At 48.8% G+C, this 15,453-nt stretch overlaps 1 protein-coding gene across 3 annotated transcripts in view; it reads right to left on the bottom strand.

Annotated features, from left to right (window-relative positions):
- Positions 1-5,959, bottom strand: part of ETV6 (ETS variant transcription factor 6) — a 121,192-nt gene extending 115,233 nt beyond the window's left edge. The window contains exon 1 of one of the 3 annotated variants that reach the window (XM_063153959.1): positions 5,808-5,959. Coding sequence is in view for 2 of the 3 variants with exons in the window: in XM_063153957.1 (XP_063010027.1) it covers positions 5,808-5,840 (33 nt within the window). In the remaining variant the exon portion in view is untranslated. The remainder of the gene's footprint in view (positions 1-5,807) is intronic. The other 2 variants (XM_063153957.1, XM_063153958.1) reach the window with 2 other exon arrangements.
- Between the last annotated feature and the right edge of the window lie 9,494 nt (positions 5,960-15,453).

The following is a 15,453-nucleotide window of genomic DNA, read 5'->3' as shown; positions in this document are numbered from 1 at the left end:
CATTTATGGCTTTCCTTAACTGCTGTACCCAGAGCTTCATAGCATTACAGCAGATGATACCATCTATCAGTGAAAAGCTTAACCCTTTTCAAAATCCTTTATTTACCAGTGCTCCAGGACATTCCACAAACAAGTTTAACTTTGGCTGGAGTTTTCTGCATTTATTTTCCTGCCAGCTGTGGCATTAAAAAAAAAAAAAAAAAAAAAAAAAAAAAAGAAAAAAAAAAAAAAGAAAATAAAAGAAAAAACCAAAAGCTGTAGTTCTCTGTGCTTCAACAAAACACTGCCTGAAGACAAGTCAGCAACATCAGAACCAGTATGTCTAAATTTGGCATGGGTTGTAGACCTAAAAAATAACCCACACTAGCAGGAATCAATAGGCGCAACTCCTCTGCTAAAGCACAGAAGTTTGGTCTCTGCTCTCTTTGCTCAGGCTGAACATACCTGGGTTTGGTTCGGCTGCTCCACAACTGCCTGGAGGAACATCCCACCATGGCTGCTCCAGGCAGCCTCCTTCCTTTGGGAGGCACAGGGACACACTGCAACTTAAAACTTAATTATTGTGGCAATGCTAGCAGTTCATCATCATCCTGTCCTCACCAGGGAAGGAATTAACACCTGGAACAACTGTGCATGGAGCCTGCTCTGCATCCAGCTCCAGGGAGCCCTGGGAAGGGCGATGGGGACTGCTGTGGCAGCCACATCTGGCTGCCATCCCTCCCTGCCAGGTGCTCCTGCCCTGGGCCAGGAACAGGATTGTGGCAGCAACACGTGCCAGCCTCCTCCAAAGCCACCTTCCATGTAGGCTGTGGGCACAGAAACACCACCCTGCCCACGTGTGGCTGATCCAGACCTCAGGACACACTGAAGCTCCAACTGCTGCTCAGCAGAAATAGGGGGCCCACACCAAAAAGCAACAGCCAAACAACCACCACCAAATCCCTGCCCCCCAAAGCACTGTGTGAACTAAAAAGCCAGGTACAAATCAGATCATTGTTCCTGATTTCTGTAGTAAACACTGTTTGTTTCCATGCTGCATCACAAGTACTTAGCCCTGCTAATGCCCTGCATAGGCACATTTATTATTATTTTATGCTTGTTTCACAGATAGGGAAAGCAAAAGACAAGGCAATCACTTTCAGATCAATTTCAGCACTGGCTTTTGAGCTGTTGGTACTCTGGGGATGCTCAGCTGAAGGCAGCGAACTACAAAATACTCCAAAACAAACATATGCAAAAAGAACCCTAAAACAAGTTAGCCAATTTTTGGACTGTAGGTCAAAACTGTATTACTGGCCAAAACCACCAGTCACCTCAGTTGTCTCCCCTTCCTGCAGTAAGCAGGTTATTAGGAGAACTTTTGTCAGAAGAACTCAGAACTCAAGCACTGAAGGACTCAGATAACTTTTCTAAAAGGCAGAAAGATTGCTTCTGTGTCACCGTGGAAGACTTCATGTCCCTCTTATCATCATTTCTATCAGCACAGCACCGTTTAGCCACCTCCCTCCACAAGGCGCTTTGGGATGCACGCTGCAATATGCATTTAAATTATCATTAAAGTATACTCTGTTTCACTGGGGCATTTCAGATTCAAGATGCTCTTTTAATGGGTTGCCTCCCAGGAAACTGACTTCACCTGTAATGACACAGTGAATGCTAATGACCACTGTTTAATTGGGGCAGTGCTAGTAAAATTTTGCTTCAGAGGGATTCAATTTACTTGGTGCCAAGGAGTTAAGTGATTAATCAGGTGTTAAATAGTATGTACTTCCAAACACTGCTCTTCTACCATTCAATCCTCCACGACTGGATTTAATGACAGCTTTGTCACTGGCACTAACAGAAGGAGGATCCTCCTCCCTGTACACCAGTAAACACTAAGGAACAGATACTCAGCCTTGGCTGGGGGCAGCAGATTCTGGCCATGAGGAGCTGAACAGTCCCTCAGCACGGGAAGCCTTCAGTGAGAGAGAAAAAGCATCAATAAGGTAGCAGGAGACATAACCCATCATCGAAAAAGTCAGTCAGGGGAAACTGATTGAAAACTCAAACACTACACTGATTCCTTGCCCTTTAGCTTTTCTTTCCTCTGCCTTTATTAAACTATTACAAAGTAAATCCTCCAATCCAAATGAGCACTCTGTGAAGCCCTTCAGCTACAGGATCTTGTGCTGAAGGACTCCTGCAGCCACCCCACTGAGCTCAGCACAAGAGAGAGCACCTACATCCACCAAGCTTGCACCTACATAAAATCTGCACTGAAACAGTTGTGAAACCTGATTTCAGTGCGGCTCTGTGCCTCCAGTGCTGCCCACAGAAAGCACTCTCAGCTCAAGCATCAGCCAGGGCACACAAGGGACCCTGGGCTCTGAGAGCTCCTGGTCTGCAAGACCTGAAGCAGCTGATCTATCCCCATATCCCCAGTTTTAGTTCCCACACAATTCCACACTTGTGCCAGCACAATTGTATGGTCTCATGGTAAGTCAGACTAAGCAACTGAAAGTGTCATATTTATAAAAAATAAACAAATTAAACTGTGCCCTTTGGGAGCCCTCCACTTGCCTGCTGTATTTTGAATTTTTGTATGACACCACAGTGATATTCTCAAGGTATATTCATTTCAGGCAAAAAATTAAGGGGATCCTGACAATCAGAAAGCTCCAGGTGAGGTTTTGAACAGAACTTATCACCACATGGACCTTAATTAATCACAAAAATCATCATCTGTGCCTAAACTGCTAGTCTGTCTCCCCTTGAGCTTTTGCTCCCGTGTATGTCTTTGCCAAGATGTTTACACTCCCCTGGTGCCTCAGTTCTCCCATCTGTGGGAGGAGAGGTGAGGCCCTAAGGATCACTTGCCAGTACTGTAATGAGTGCCAACACCGTGGCACTATTTACAACAATATCATCAGCTAACTACTGTGGCTCAGGATCAGAGGAGCAGGTTTACTACCAACTCGGATATTCCATCTCTGAAAAAAGAGTCTGACTGTCACAACCACACCAGATGCCCCTTCCCAGCTGACCTCAGAGGCAAAAGCCTTCAAGCCCTCTCAGACTGGAGCTCACCACAACCCCAAAGCCTCCCAGTCAATGCAGAGCATGCTGACACCTGAAGTTGTAGCAAAAACTGAGGGCTCAACCTTCATCCTCATCTCCCACCCCTGAGATTTTACCTTCTAAACCCCAGGATGAGTTCTGTCCACAGCTTTAGACCCTACACACATGCCCAACCTGCCTGCCACAGGCGCACAGTGGGTCTGCCTGCCATGCCAGGCAAGCACACACCCAAGTGCTGGCAGGCTCTGGCTATCAGCAGGGCATTTTTCATCTCCCACAGGAGTCAGCCAGCACATACTTGCTGCAAAGCAAGCACACATCAATACACAATCACACACACATACTGATAACTACTTAACACAATCCAAGATATTACTGCAAGCTTATACTGATTACCAGTAATAAAATATAAGCCAAAACTTCACCTCCTCAAAGTTTCCCCAAATCTGGTTACAGCACTTCTCTAACACGATGAGAGCAGCTCGGGCACAAACAAAGCACCAGCCTTCACCTTCTGTGCTGAACCTTTCCGTGCTCATCACCCCAGGTGCTGTGGCATTTACTGCCTGCACCCCTGTCCCGAATTGGAGGAGGAAGGGGAAGAAAGACCACCAACAACAAACCAAGAAGAGAACAAGAAAACAAGAAAACACACCCACCAGCACCACTGCTCCCCGTTCACAGGCTCCCAGTGAAACTTTGTGGCACCCACGTAGCACAACACTCCCCTACCCTCCAGAGCAAGGCAGCGAAGTTGGGGTACTCTGTGCTGCTTTTTCCCCTGCCTCAGTGTCACATTCCATGCCATGAGCCAGACTGGAATACTGAAGAAATTATCAGCTGCATTCACATAATCAGCTACCATTTAAGCAGCTTCTCTTAAATCCAGATGCTGAATGCAACCACCTTTACAACCTGGTTTAAAAAGTGTCCAAAAAGCAACGATAGTTAGGAAAGCTGAATGGAAAGCTACCTAGAATGGTTAGACTGGTGAAGAAATGCTTTCATTCGAAGTTCACATTTCTGACTGCAAAGTTTTAGCTTTAAAATTTGAAACTGCTAAAATAGCCAGTAACAGAGAAGCCAGTAACAGCAGTTTCTACATGTAGACAAAAGGTACATTAAAAAGTAAACTCAGATCATGTTTACAATCAGTCACTTCTTAAAAAAATCAGTTTTCCAGTAACTGTTGAAATGTAATGGAAACGTTGCATTTGTTAATGTCAAAACTGAAGGAAAAGTTTGTATCTCTCCAGTTAGGAAACTGATTTCTTACAGTACAATTCTGTAATATACCTTAGTGACACTGGGTAAGGACCAGTTTTACAGTTCCTGAAATCAACAGCATGATTGTTGATTTCAGTAAGAGCAGAAGGAAGCCTCCTATTTTCAAAATGACACGTCGAAAACAAGGAAATACAGCTCATATGACACCACTTTTTCATGATATTTGTGTTCTTTGGTCCAGAGAACACGTCCTACCTTTCCATGGGGTTCACCAGAAAAAAACAGCAGCTATATCTCATTTTGTATATCTTTAGGAAGCCAATGAGTTAATAGAACACGTTTTGCCTGCATTAGCATTTCACCATAGAGTAACACACATACAATACCCCGTTATCCAGTTTGCCTGTCTGTGTTACGAAAAGTCAAACTAGACTCTAAGCCACGAGACTTCACGGGACACAGGCCTGACTGCATTTAACTCAGCAAGAGAAAACACACCCAGAAGTTTTCAAATTGTGTTCCCACCATCCAGAAGGCAAGACTCCCCCGTACGCACACGGGACAAGCAAACAAAAGAGCATCATGCTGAATAAGTGTTTATTCCAGGCTCTTCCCCTCAGAGAGAGTCTGGAAGTCACCTCTTTCTTCCGGGCAGGGAGAGACAACCACTAAAGAGCTCCTTCTTACTCGGGCACAGTTAGTCAGGAGCAGAAGGGAGATTCCTGGCTTGCAACAAGACAAAGCGACTCCTAAATAAAATGCAAAGCCGGGGAGTGAGGGAAGGCGAGAGGAAAGCAGTGGGCTGCTAGATAGGAAGGGTCTGGACAAAAAAGGAAACTCAATTTTGTTTCCATTGTCTCAGCTTCGTGCCGCCTCCACTTAAAACGATAAACTTCCCTGGGTAAGCCCTTCTCCAGCAGGCCAGGGCAGGGGGAAACACATCCCACATCCCTCAGCCCCTGCCGGAGCGGGGCCGGGCGGGCAGCCTGGCTCTCCCCTACCTGCCACCGGCAAGCGGTGCCAGGAATCGCAACCACTAAAATAAACAGCAGTAATACGGATGAGAAGGGGAAAAATATTAAAATTCACTAAAGACAGAGAGAAAGAGACAGAGAGAAAGAAAGACCCACGACCCACTGCAGGCGGAAGCAGGAGCGGCTGCATCTCCCCGACGGCAGGAAACTTTCTACGAAGTTGCTGGCGGGGACGGCGGGCAGCCGAGCCCGCGGGAGGCCGGGCCGGGCTCCGGGGCCCCCTCACAGCTCCGTGCCGGGAGAGCCACGCCGGCCGAGCCGGGCCCGCCGCCGTGTCCCCCCCGGGCAGCGCAGGGCGCTGACAGCCCACGGCACCGCGGCCGGAGCGCCCGCAAACGGGGGCAAGGACCCCCGCCCGCCCGCGTGAAAAACAGAAGAGGGAAAACCAGTTCTTCCCACCAAAATAACCCTGGGCAAAGCACGGCGGAGCCCGCTGCCCCGAACCGCGCTGACAGGGGCCGGCCGAGCGGAGGGACTGGGCTTTACCTTGATGCAACACGGAGCAGGAGTCTCGGACATCTCTCTGGAGGGACTCGGCGGAGCCCGACGGGGCAGGCGCGGGCGGGCAGACGGGAAGTTCTCGGGCTTTCCCCACTTTCCGCTCCTCTCCCGGCGCGGCGGCGCGGCCCGACCCGGCCCGTCCCCTCAAGGGGAAGTGGCGGCCGGGGGCGGGCGCGGCGGGCCGGGGTGGCGCGGGGGGGTCGGGCCGCGGGGCCGGGGCCGCTCCTCGCTGCTGCCGCCGCCGCTCCCCGCGGGCGCGCGCGCGCGGCCGCCCGGGCCCCCCCACCCCGCGCGCGTGTGCGCCTTGCGCGTGCTCGCGGCTCCGCGCGAGAGGCGATGCGCGCGCGCGCGCGGGAAGAGGGGAAGAGGGCGCGGGAAGGGAAGTGGGGGGCGGGGGGCGCGGCCCCGGTCCCCGCCGGTGTTTTCCTTCCTGGAAAAGAGAGAAACCGAAAGGCGGCAGCGGGGGCCGGGCCGGGCCGGGTGCTGCGCCCCGCCCCGCGCCGCCGCTCATTGATCCGGAGTTTCGGGGCCGAAACTGACGTGGGTTCCCGGCACCCGCACCGCCCCTTAAAGGGGCCGCGCCGACAGCGACCGCCACCGCCGGCCCAGCGCCCCCGGCCCGCGGGCGGAGCGGGCGTGCGGCTGGCTCTGGCCGGGCCCTGGGTGCGCTGCGGGCCGGCCAGGGCTGAGGGAGGCTGGAAAGGCGCGGCAGGGCCGTGTCGCCGTAGCCAAGCCGGGGCCGTTTGACACCGCGCGGGCCCTTTAAGCGGCGAGCGGCGGTCCCGGGGCGGGCAGCGGGACGGGCGGGCCCCGGTGGCACAGCGAGCTTTGTTCCGCTGCCGCTCCGGCAGCCCCGGCCGCGCAGCGCAGCGCGACTGCTGAGGGCACGGGGCGTCCGTGAGGCGCCAGCGGCTCGGCCCGGCCCGGCCTGGCCCTGTCCGGTTCCGTCCCCGTGTTCAGAGCACGGCCTGGCCCGGTCCGGTTCGGTCCCCGTGTTCAGAGCACGGCCTGGCCCTGTCCGGTTCGGTCCCCGTGTTCAGAGCACGGCCTGGCCCTGTCCGGTTCGGTCCCCGTGTTCAGAGCACGGCCTGGCCCGGTCCGGTGCCCGTGCTTAGAGCCCGGCCTGGCCCTACCTTCGGACCCCAGAGCGGTTTCAGGGATGTGTTTGAATCACCCGCAGCGGGTGGACACAAACCCCTGCCTTGTGTGTGATTCCCGTCAGCGCCCGGTTCTGTCTGGCTCCTGCACGGTATAGCCCCAGCCCTCGTGATGGGAGCGAAAAGAGCAGGGGGAAAGTGAAAAACACCTCGGCCATCTCTTGGTCCAAATCTCTCTGTGATTTTACGGGCAGTTTCTGGGGTCCTGGCTGGTTTTTAGATGCACCCACTTTATTGCAAGGCCTGAAGCTGCCTGGGAGCAGGGCACTGCTCTGTCTGTACCTGTAGGACTGCAGGGCAGAGCTGCCTCTGGAGCTGCTGGAAGATGCTGTGCGCTGCCATAGGGGAGGCTCCTGTGAGCGATTTGGTGCTACCAAAAATGGCAAACGAGAGGGAATCCAACCGCGGTGCTCTCAGAGCAAGGCTGAGCTCATGTTTCATGGTGCCTGCCCTAAGCGTGGTGTGCTGGCATCGAATGCAGAGCTGGTTCACCTGCATGGCCAATATGCCAGACTGCTGTAGGCACCCCTTGGTCCATTTTGCAAACTAGGGCCCACTCTTTGCAGCCTCTTACAGCTTCATTTTGGCCTTAAACTAAATGAGAGACAGTACTATCCCCAGCCTAGCAACCAGTGATCCTTTTTAAATATAAGACCAACTCAACAGTGAAGGATTCATATTTACTGTCTTCCATCAGCACAGGTGAACAGCTGAAGTAGAGCTGTTGCTGTTCAGAGTCATGGAATCATCAAGGGTGGAAGAGTCTTTTGACATCATCCAGTCCAACTGTCAACCCAGCACTGCTGTATCCCCTAAATCACTAATCTGTATCACTTGGTGTCAGATCCAGATGTCTTCTAAGCACATCCAGGGATGGGGATTCCACCACCTCCCTGGGCAGCCCCTTCCAAGGCCTGATGCCCCCATACATTTTTTTTCTCATAACCAATTTAAAAATCCTGAGTCTCAGCCCAAGGCCATATCCTGTCGTTTTCTCACTGAGGGCATGGCAGAAGGGACTGGCCCCCTCCAGCCTCCTGTCAGGGAATTGTAGAGAGCAATGAGGTCTCCCCAGAGCCCCCTCAAGACTAAACCCCAGCTGCCTCAGGCATTCCCCATAAGACGTTTTCTAGACCCTTCACAAGCCCTGTTGCCCTTCTCTGCACATGGCACAACACCTCATTGTCCTTTTTAATGTGAGGAGTCCAAAACTGAATGCCAAATACAGGGCATTGCTTCTCTTTCCTCTCTTATCCTCTCTGTTTCATCACCATGACATTTTGCCTTTTTACCTGCATGAGATTACCACTGGCTTTCCCCAAAAGCTGGGTTATTATTCTCTGTCTCATGGCAAGTTGGAGGTTTTTGAGATTCTTAATATCAAATATAGAAATTTGAAGTGGAAAAGATTTGTTAGGTCATCTACTCTGCATCCCTGATGGTAGAGGATTTACAGCACTTGTATGATTTTTCTTTTAAATGCCTCAGGAACTGGAGCTTGCACCTCTTTCTTTCTGAGTCTGTTTCACAGCCCAGAAAGTCCCATGGTCAGGAAGATATTTGTTCTATATTTTCATTTATTCAATTTCAGCCAATTACTTCTGGTTACACCCACGTTGTGTACTCCCCTAAACAGTTTTTCTCCTCGATGGCTGTTTGTGTTTTACACAGAGGTATCACTTATTTTCCTACTTGTTACCATCCTTTCTTTTTCTCTCCTTTCATTAATTCATTAATCAGTCCCTGTAGCCACTTTATCACTTATGTCATTGGTATTCTTTGATACCCATTCAATTGGCCATCATTTTCTCAGCCCATGGATACCCACATGGTGTCCCATCACAGCTTTGTTTGTCTCCAAGCTGCCTCAAAGGCTTGTACTGAATCTGTCACCTGACACGACTCTGAATCAGATGTGTTCCTTCTTGCAGTTCCATTGCAATCTGGTTTTCTCAACAGACATTCTGGTGAAGATGTGCATCCCAAGTTTCAGTTTTCTGCCTGGAGTTTCAACATCTCTTCCTTCTGGGATCACTGACAGCTGCTTTTCCTCAGACTTTGATCAAAGGCCCTTATAAATACAGGCTGTGATCCATCCCCTCAAACATCTCAACCAGCGTGGATGGTTGCAAGTATCTGTCCAAGACCACAACCTGATTTGAGCTTGTGGGATGTGGGGTTATAATTATTAAAGTTTCTATGGCTTATGGTCATGGGAAGGTCCCATGGGAAAGGCAGAGCTGCAGGCTGGCTGGTTGGGAGTTGATTGAGAGGTGAGAGGCCTTTATGAGTGAGAAGAAACTCAGTTGGAAGTGAGATTGTGATGGCTGCAGGAATGTGTGGACAGGGTATGAGCAGGAAGGTGATTAGATGGGAGAACATGTGGAGAGCAGCATGGCAGCTGAGCCAGCCAATGGTTGCCTTCTTTCTGTTCAGTTCTGTTAAGTCTCGCTTTGGTTTCAGTTATGTCAGGTTGAAATTAAAGGTATAAAAAGGGGCCAGTTTTTACAATAAAGAGATTTCCTGAAGACACATAAGGGGGTCTGTGTCACTTTGTTCCCCACTGGTACAAGAGCTATTCTCTCTCAGCTCATTCTGTTTTCTCCAATACTCCACTAAATGTGAGCTCAACGGATGGAAACTAGAAAAAGTAAGGATAGAAATGGTGAACAAGGCCACAGCCATGATTGGAGCACCTCTTCAGCCACAAGTCAATCCCACTGAAGTTGCTGTGAGAAAGCTGGGAAGGAAATGTGGCTGCACAAAACACACCCCACCCTGTGGTGTGCCTTGCCAACAGAAGCAGGTTTGCCTCAGCCACGCTGGCTAGGTGCTACACACGGTGACTGGAGAGCACCTTTGAACCCTTTGAACAAGGATGCCAAACCCTGTGTCATGTGTTAGCTTTTCTGCTTGGTTCTGCCCTTGTTTCTCTGCCCTGATTTCTTGCAGTTCCTCTCATTAGCTGTGTCTCTTGAGAGACAGAACTTTAAGGTCCTGCCTGCTCTGGGCAGGAGAAGAAAACTGCTACCAAATGTCCTGGTGTGCAGGGTGGTCCGTGGTTGCAGGACAGTGGTTCTGGTTTAAAAGTAAGAAGAAGCTGCTGGAGCTGTCAGCTCCCCTTTAGATCTGTGCCACGTGGAGATTGCACAGAGCGGAAAGGAAGTCCATTAGCTTGCATTTAACCTTGAACAGGCTCCCAGTGAGTTTCTTTCCCTCTCACCTAGAGGCTACTGCTGAGCTTATCTCCAGGGAGGACCCATTAGTTGGGATTTATGATCTGGCAGAGCCGCCTGTCATCAACACTCCAGCCAGAATTCCCCTAACTTTTTGTTCGGATGGATGTCAGCAACACTAACACAGGCAAAAGGTGCCATGGCCTGTGAGGTGAGGCCAAGCACCCACCTTGCTGAGGGCTCTCCCAGAAAGGGAAGGTGGGTGCTGTGCTGGGGGACAGCAGCAGGATGAGAAAATCAACAGACTGAAGTATTTCTCATAGTGGTTTGAAAAATCTGGCTCTAGATTGTATTGGTATTGTATTTTCTAGTCTAAAGATTGTCTCTGAAAACAGAGCAAACCCTGAAGAAAGGAGACAAACCATCTTTTCATTAGGACTTATAATTTTCTGTCCACAGCTGCCCAGCAGCTTCCACTGCTTCTCTGCCACCTGGGCCTCTTTCACAGCCACAAGACTCCCAGTGTCTTCTACTTGCACTTGCTCAGCAGCTAAACCAGGGGCTTTTCACATGTCCCAGAAGGATGTTGAAGCCTTTTTCCCAAAGGAGTTTGACACTTGACTACCTCCATCGAGCTGAAAGCCAAGGTTTTCATTCCTTCTTTTGCGTGTACTGTTTGTCTGGTTTCAGCAGCGTACAGCAACGTCTCATATGTTTGCAATAATCATTGACTTTTATTAAGGAGACTTTGTTCATAGCAGGGTTTTTCCTTTCCTCTTTTTGTTTTCAAACCAGTCATTACTTCCCAGTCCCCAGTTATCATTAACTCATTCTACTGCTTCTCCTCTGTTATCTTTTCCTTCTCTTTATCTTTCCCCAGCACAACTTAACTGACTCATTTAGTGCTCACTTGTTTGCCTCACCTGTATTACTAGCTTTATTTTTGTCTTCCAGTGTTTGAGCAGATTTAAATGTGACTTGATGGGTCTGCTGACATTACTGGGCCTCAACAAAGATGACTCTTCCAAACTGAGGGACAGAGGGGTGAGAGGCTGGGCTGCACCAGGCAAAATCTCCCCACTCAACCTACTTCAGCAGGGCTGGTTGTTTAAATGGAATTTAAATCTCTGCAGATATGTGAGGAACTTCCTGGCATCACCACAGACGTGCAATGACAGGGGCAGGGCTGTGCTGGCCAGAGCAGGGACCACAGAGAAATTGCTGTGGGCATGGGCTCATCATTTCTGCAAAGCACTGGTAAGTAAGGGAAAGCAGAAAAGGTTACCAGAAACAGGATTTTTGGAGGACAATTCTGCAAAGCACTAGATGCCCAGCTCCCAATTTCAGGCATAAAAAGCTATTACTTTTGTGATTGTTTTTTTTCACAGTCCAGAACAGTGAAGTGTGTGTCAGTATTTACAGCCTCTTGAATTCAAAATAATGAGTCAGTTGCATCTCACCTCAAAATCACAAGATCTTCAGGGGAAAAATTACTTTGGAAAATTCCTTGAATTGTATGTGTGTGTATTTCATTTCCTGCCTCCAGATTTTGTCTTGTAAAGTACATGTTTTCAAACTTCCCCCACAAATTTTGAATGCTAAAAAATTTCTTTCTTCTCTTTCATTCCTTCTTTTTTCTTCTCTGTTATTTTTCTCTATTCCTTTTTGCCTTTCCACCTGCCTTTTGATTTCATATGTAATTAAATTATGTGGACCAGAAAAATTAAGAAGCATTAAGTTATATTATGTAACTCAAGGTAAAAGTAGAAAAATCATCAAGCTATATTTTGTTACTGTGAAACATTAAAAAAATAAAGAAAGAAAATAGAAACTGAAGGGACAGGGTTCCAATTCTGTGCTAGGTAAATCCAAATTGATTTACGTTTTGCAGGTCCTATGGTTGAATTTTACTTCTTCAGTTCAGTCACCTCAGCTGCAGAGGTGAGGCAAACTTTTCTAAAAACCCAATCCTCTCTATTAGTAATATTTTCCCAGTCTCACCCCTTCCTCCCTCGTTTTTCAGCATTATTTTCTCCACAGGGTGACAGGATTACAGCTGTCGTGCCAGTTCCAAGTTGTGCTGTGCACTCTGTCATCAATGTCATTGTAACTCTGTGTCTTACTGGCAGTAGAAGAGTGACACAAATTGTTTTCCTGCCTGATAAAAATTGTCTAGTAGATGTAATGCTCATAACCTAATGTGAGGAATAATATTGTATGAGCAACAGCGGTCAATCTGCTCATAATGGTATTGTGTCCCCTGGTATTGAGGGGAAAATTGAGCCTGTGGAAGCTCAGCACCTTTCTGAGCAGTTCTGCAGACTCTGGGGCCAGGGCTTACAGCAGTGTGATCACACAGCTGCAAAGCCAGTGGGCTTTGTGAAAACTCAAGCTTAGAAATAGAGAAGGAAATGGAAACTCAGGGCTGAGAGTTGTGTATGCTCAGCAAATGGTACAATGAGACCCTGGTAGATGAAAAAAATAGCAACACAAGTACAGCTTGTTGCACAGAACTGTGATTTATCTGCTTTTATTTTCAATGGTTCCAGTGGCATCATGATGTAGGATTTTATAGCCTATTAAATCATGCCTGACATTTATGGATGTAGTTTAGAGTGCATGCATTATGGAGAGTTAGTAGCCTCTCCCTGGCTGAGCAGCAGTTTCCACTCACAGGTCTTACTCCATCCTCACTTCCTTGTATACCTTGAGTTCAGATACAGACAAATACACTCCAAAGAAAACCATTTTGGTGAAGAACACAAAAGATAAACAATTTTTCTGTTCCTACTGGGTTTGGACTGTTTGGACTAATCTGAAGTGGCCCTTATTTCTCTTGTTGTCTCCCATTCCCAAAGGCACGTCTTGCACCCAGAAGGGCTGACTGCAGCTTCTGCAGGCACTGCACATTCTGCACCTCCATCACAGCAAACAACTGCCCCCTCCCAGGAAAGAGGCAGCAATCAGCCCAGGTTGCTGATGGTTTTCCTCAGTGTGTGTAGGGAGTGGCGTAGTTAGGACCAGAAATTTGAGCTGACCCCAATATCAGCTTGGCAGGAGGTGCTGAGGTGGGTGGACCTGCATGCCAAGGCCTGACCTGGCTTGTTACTTAGACAGTGGTGGGATAACCACTGCTGCCTGCCCAGCATGTGCTTCACTGCCCCTTCCCACCAGAGCTGTCCCTCAAAGAGACAAAGGCTCCATCAAGGCAGGCTGAGAGGGCACCCAGGAAAGAGGAGCAGGGAGGGCACCTTGAACTCCAGTCCTGTCAGCTGTAGAGGAAGGGAAGAGCAAAGCAACCCATGAGGTTGGAAAAGGCAGTTGTGATGAGGAGCAGGATTTTTGTTCAAGAGCAATTTCAGGGGGGCAGAGAGTGGGAGAGAGTGATCAGGTAGTGGCTGGAAAGGCTGGACCTTGACTGGATGGAAATTCAGCCTCCTTGCCTGTTACCCTCACAGCCAGGGAGACTCCTCTGTGTCAGAGGATTATGGCCCAGAGACCTTTGTGACCAGGAGAAATGAAGGCTTTAGCTGCCTGTGGAAGATACTTCCAGATGCCAGGGCCTGAACTAAGTGCAGATTGCAGTGGTCACAACTACCACACCAAGAGATAAAGTCACGTTTCACCCTTAGATACCATCTTACAAGGGGTAATTAAGCTTTTACAACATCCATGTGAGGTAAGCACACAAGAACTGCTCCTGTTTTAAAGCCAGGAGAGGAGAGAGTGTGAGTGCCATGCTGAAGGCCGGGTGCTGATTCAGTGGCACTGCCACCATCACCAGCCAGGAGCTCCTGGTTCCCAGCCTGGCCCATGGCAGCCTCCCTGCCAAGAGAAGGAAGTGAGCTGATTTTTCAAGCACTTTGATGAGAGAAGGAAGGTTAGAAATAGCCTGAGGCTGTTTCTAGAGAAAGTGTCAGGTCTGAAGGAGAATTGTGGAGGAGAGGAGCAGGAAAGCGGATTGTGGTGAAGGAACTGTTGATACAAATGGTTATGAAGGGAAAGGCAGTGACAAATCAGAACCCAACAACAGGAGGAAAATGGGTCCATAGATGAAGTAGATGTTCTTGAGAGAGACCTTTGTGACAGAGGAGAGGTACCAGCAAGAGGAGAAAGAGCAGCAGTGGGGAGGGAGAACAAAACACAGTGAGATGTGGCAGCATTTGGAAGCATCAGGAGACAGACAAAAAAATGCCACCAAACATGGGGTCTTACAGTGCCTGGGCAATTATAATCACTCTATTGTCTCTTCCACAGCAGCTGGAGATCTCAGAGCCCTCCACAGAGCATCATCACCTTTGTTTCACCTATGGGAGAACTGAGGCTCAGAGCAGTGAAGCCACCTGCCTGTGGTCACACAGCAAGGCCAACACATTATTCTGCTCTAAACTATTACAGTGAATACAACTGGAAATGGGAGTAAACAGACAGGGGCACACAGTTCTCACTGGCATAGGAGAGAAAAAGAAGAGATGATTGATGTCAGCAGCCCAAGTTTATTTTTATAGCTCTAAAATACATAATGTCACATAAAATGACATTTGGAAGCTGTGAGCTTTTGACTCTCTGTGCTTTAAACTACAAGCTAAATAATACTAACAGTCAGACACACCACTATTTGCACAAGCACATGTGCACACAACAGTTCTGATGTTAGCATTGATTTGTGCCTTTTAACAATTAATTTTCTCAGTTTTCCAACCTGCAGAAAAATTAAGGTAACCTACAACGACAAAAATGGAGAGATGTGTGTACCAGAAGACTTCCACGACACCAAATATTGTTACATTCCCAAAGTCCTTAGAGCTAAAAGAGAATAGAATGGAATAGAATATCTCAGTTGGAAAGGACCTGCAATTGCCTGGAAGCTGCCTATGACCACTCTCATGGTGGGGTAGTTGTGTGCCATGGCAGAGAAACTATAATCCTGACAGCCTGTGGCTGTCATATCAAAAGGAGCATTCTCTGAAAAAGTAGAAGCACAAAAAGTTGCCACCAGCCCTTGTGTGAGCTAGCATCATGTTTTAGGGCCTAGGAAAAAGTTCCTCTTCATTTAAAAATCTCCACCTTTCCTCACCTCTTCTTTCTTCTTTTCCTCACAAGAAATGAGGAAATGCAGCTATGTTTTACTGTAGTTTGAGGAGGATAGAGTGCAGTGCTACCACCCTCTGGCCATTGCCAACAGCACCATCCTCCATCTGCAGGACTGCTCTGAGCTCCCTCATCTGCCTCGCACACCTAGGGGAGATAAACGCTGCTGTTCAGAGCTCCCAGTAAAGAGAGACAGTGATTTACACC

Source organism: Melospiza melodia, chromosome 4 (genome assembly GCF_035770615.1).
Source record: "Melospiza melodia melodia isolate bMelMel2 chromosome 4, bMelMel2.pri, whole genome shotgun sequence".
NCBI lineage: Eukaryota > Metazoa > Chordata > Aves > Passeriformes > Passerellidae > Melospiza > Melospiza melodia.
This window is presented reverse-complemented; position numbering and strand designations above follow the sequence as displayed.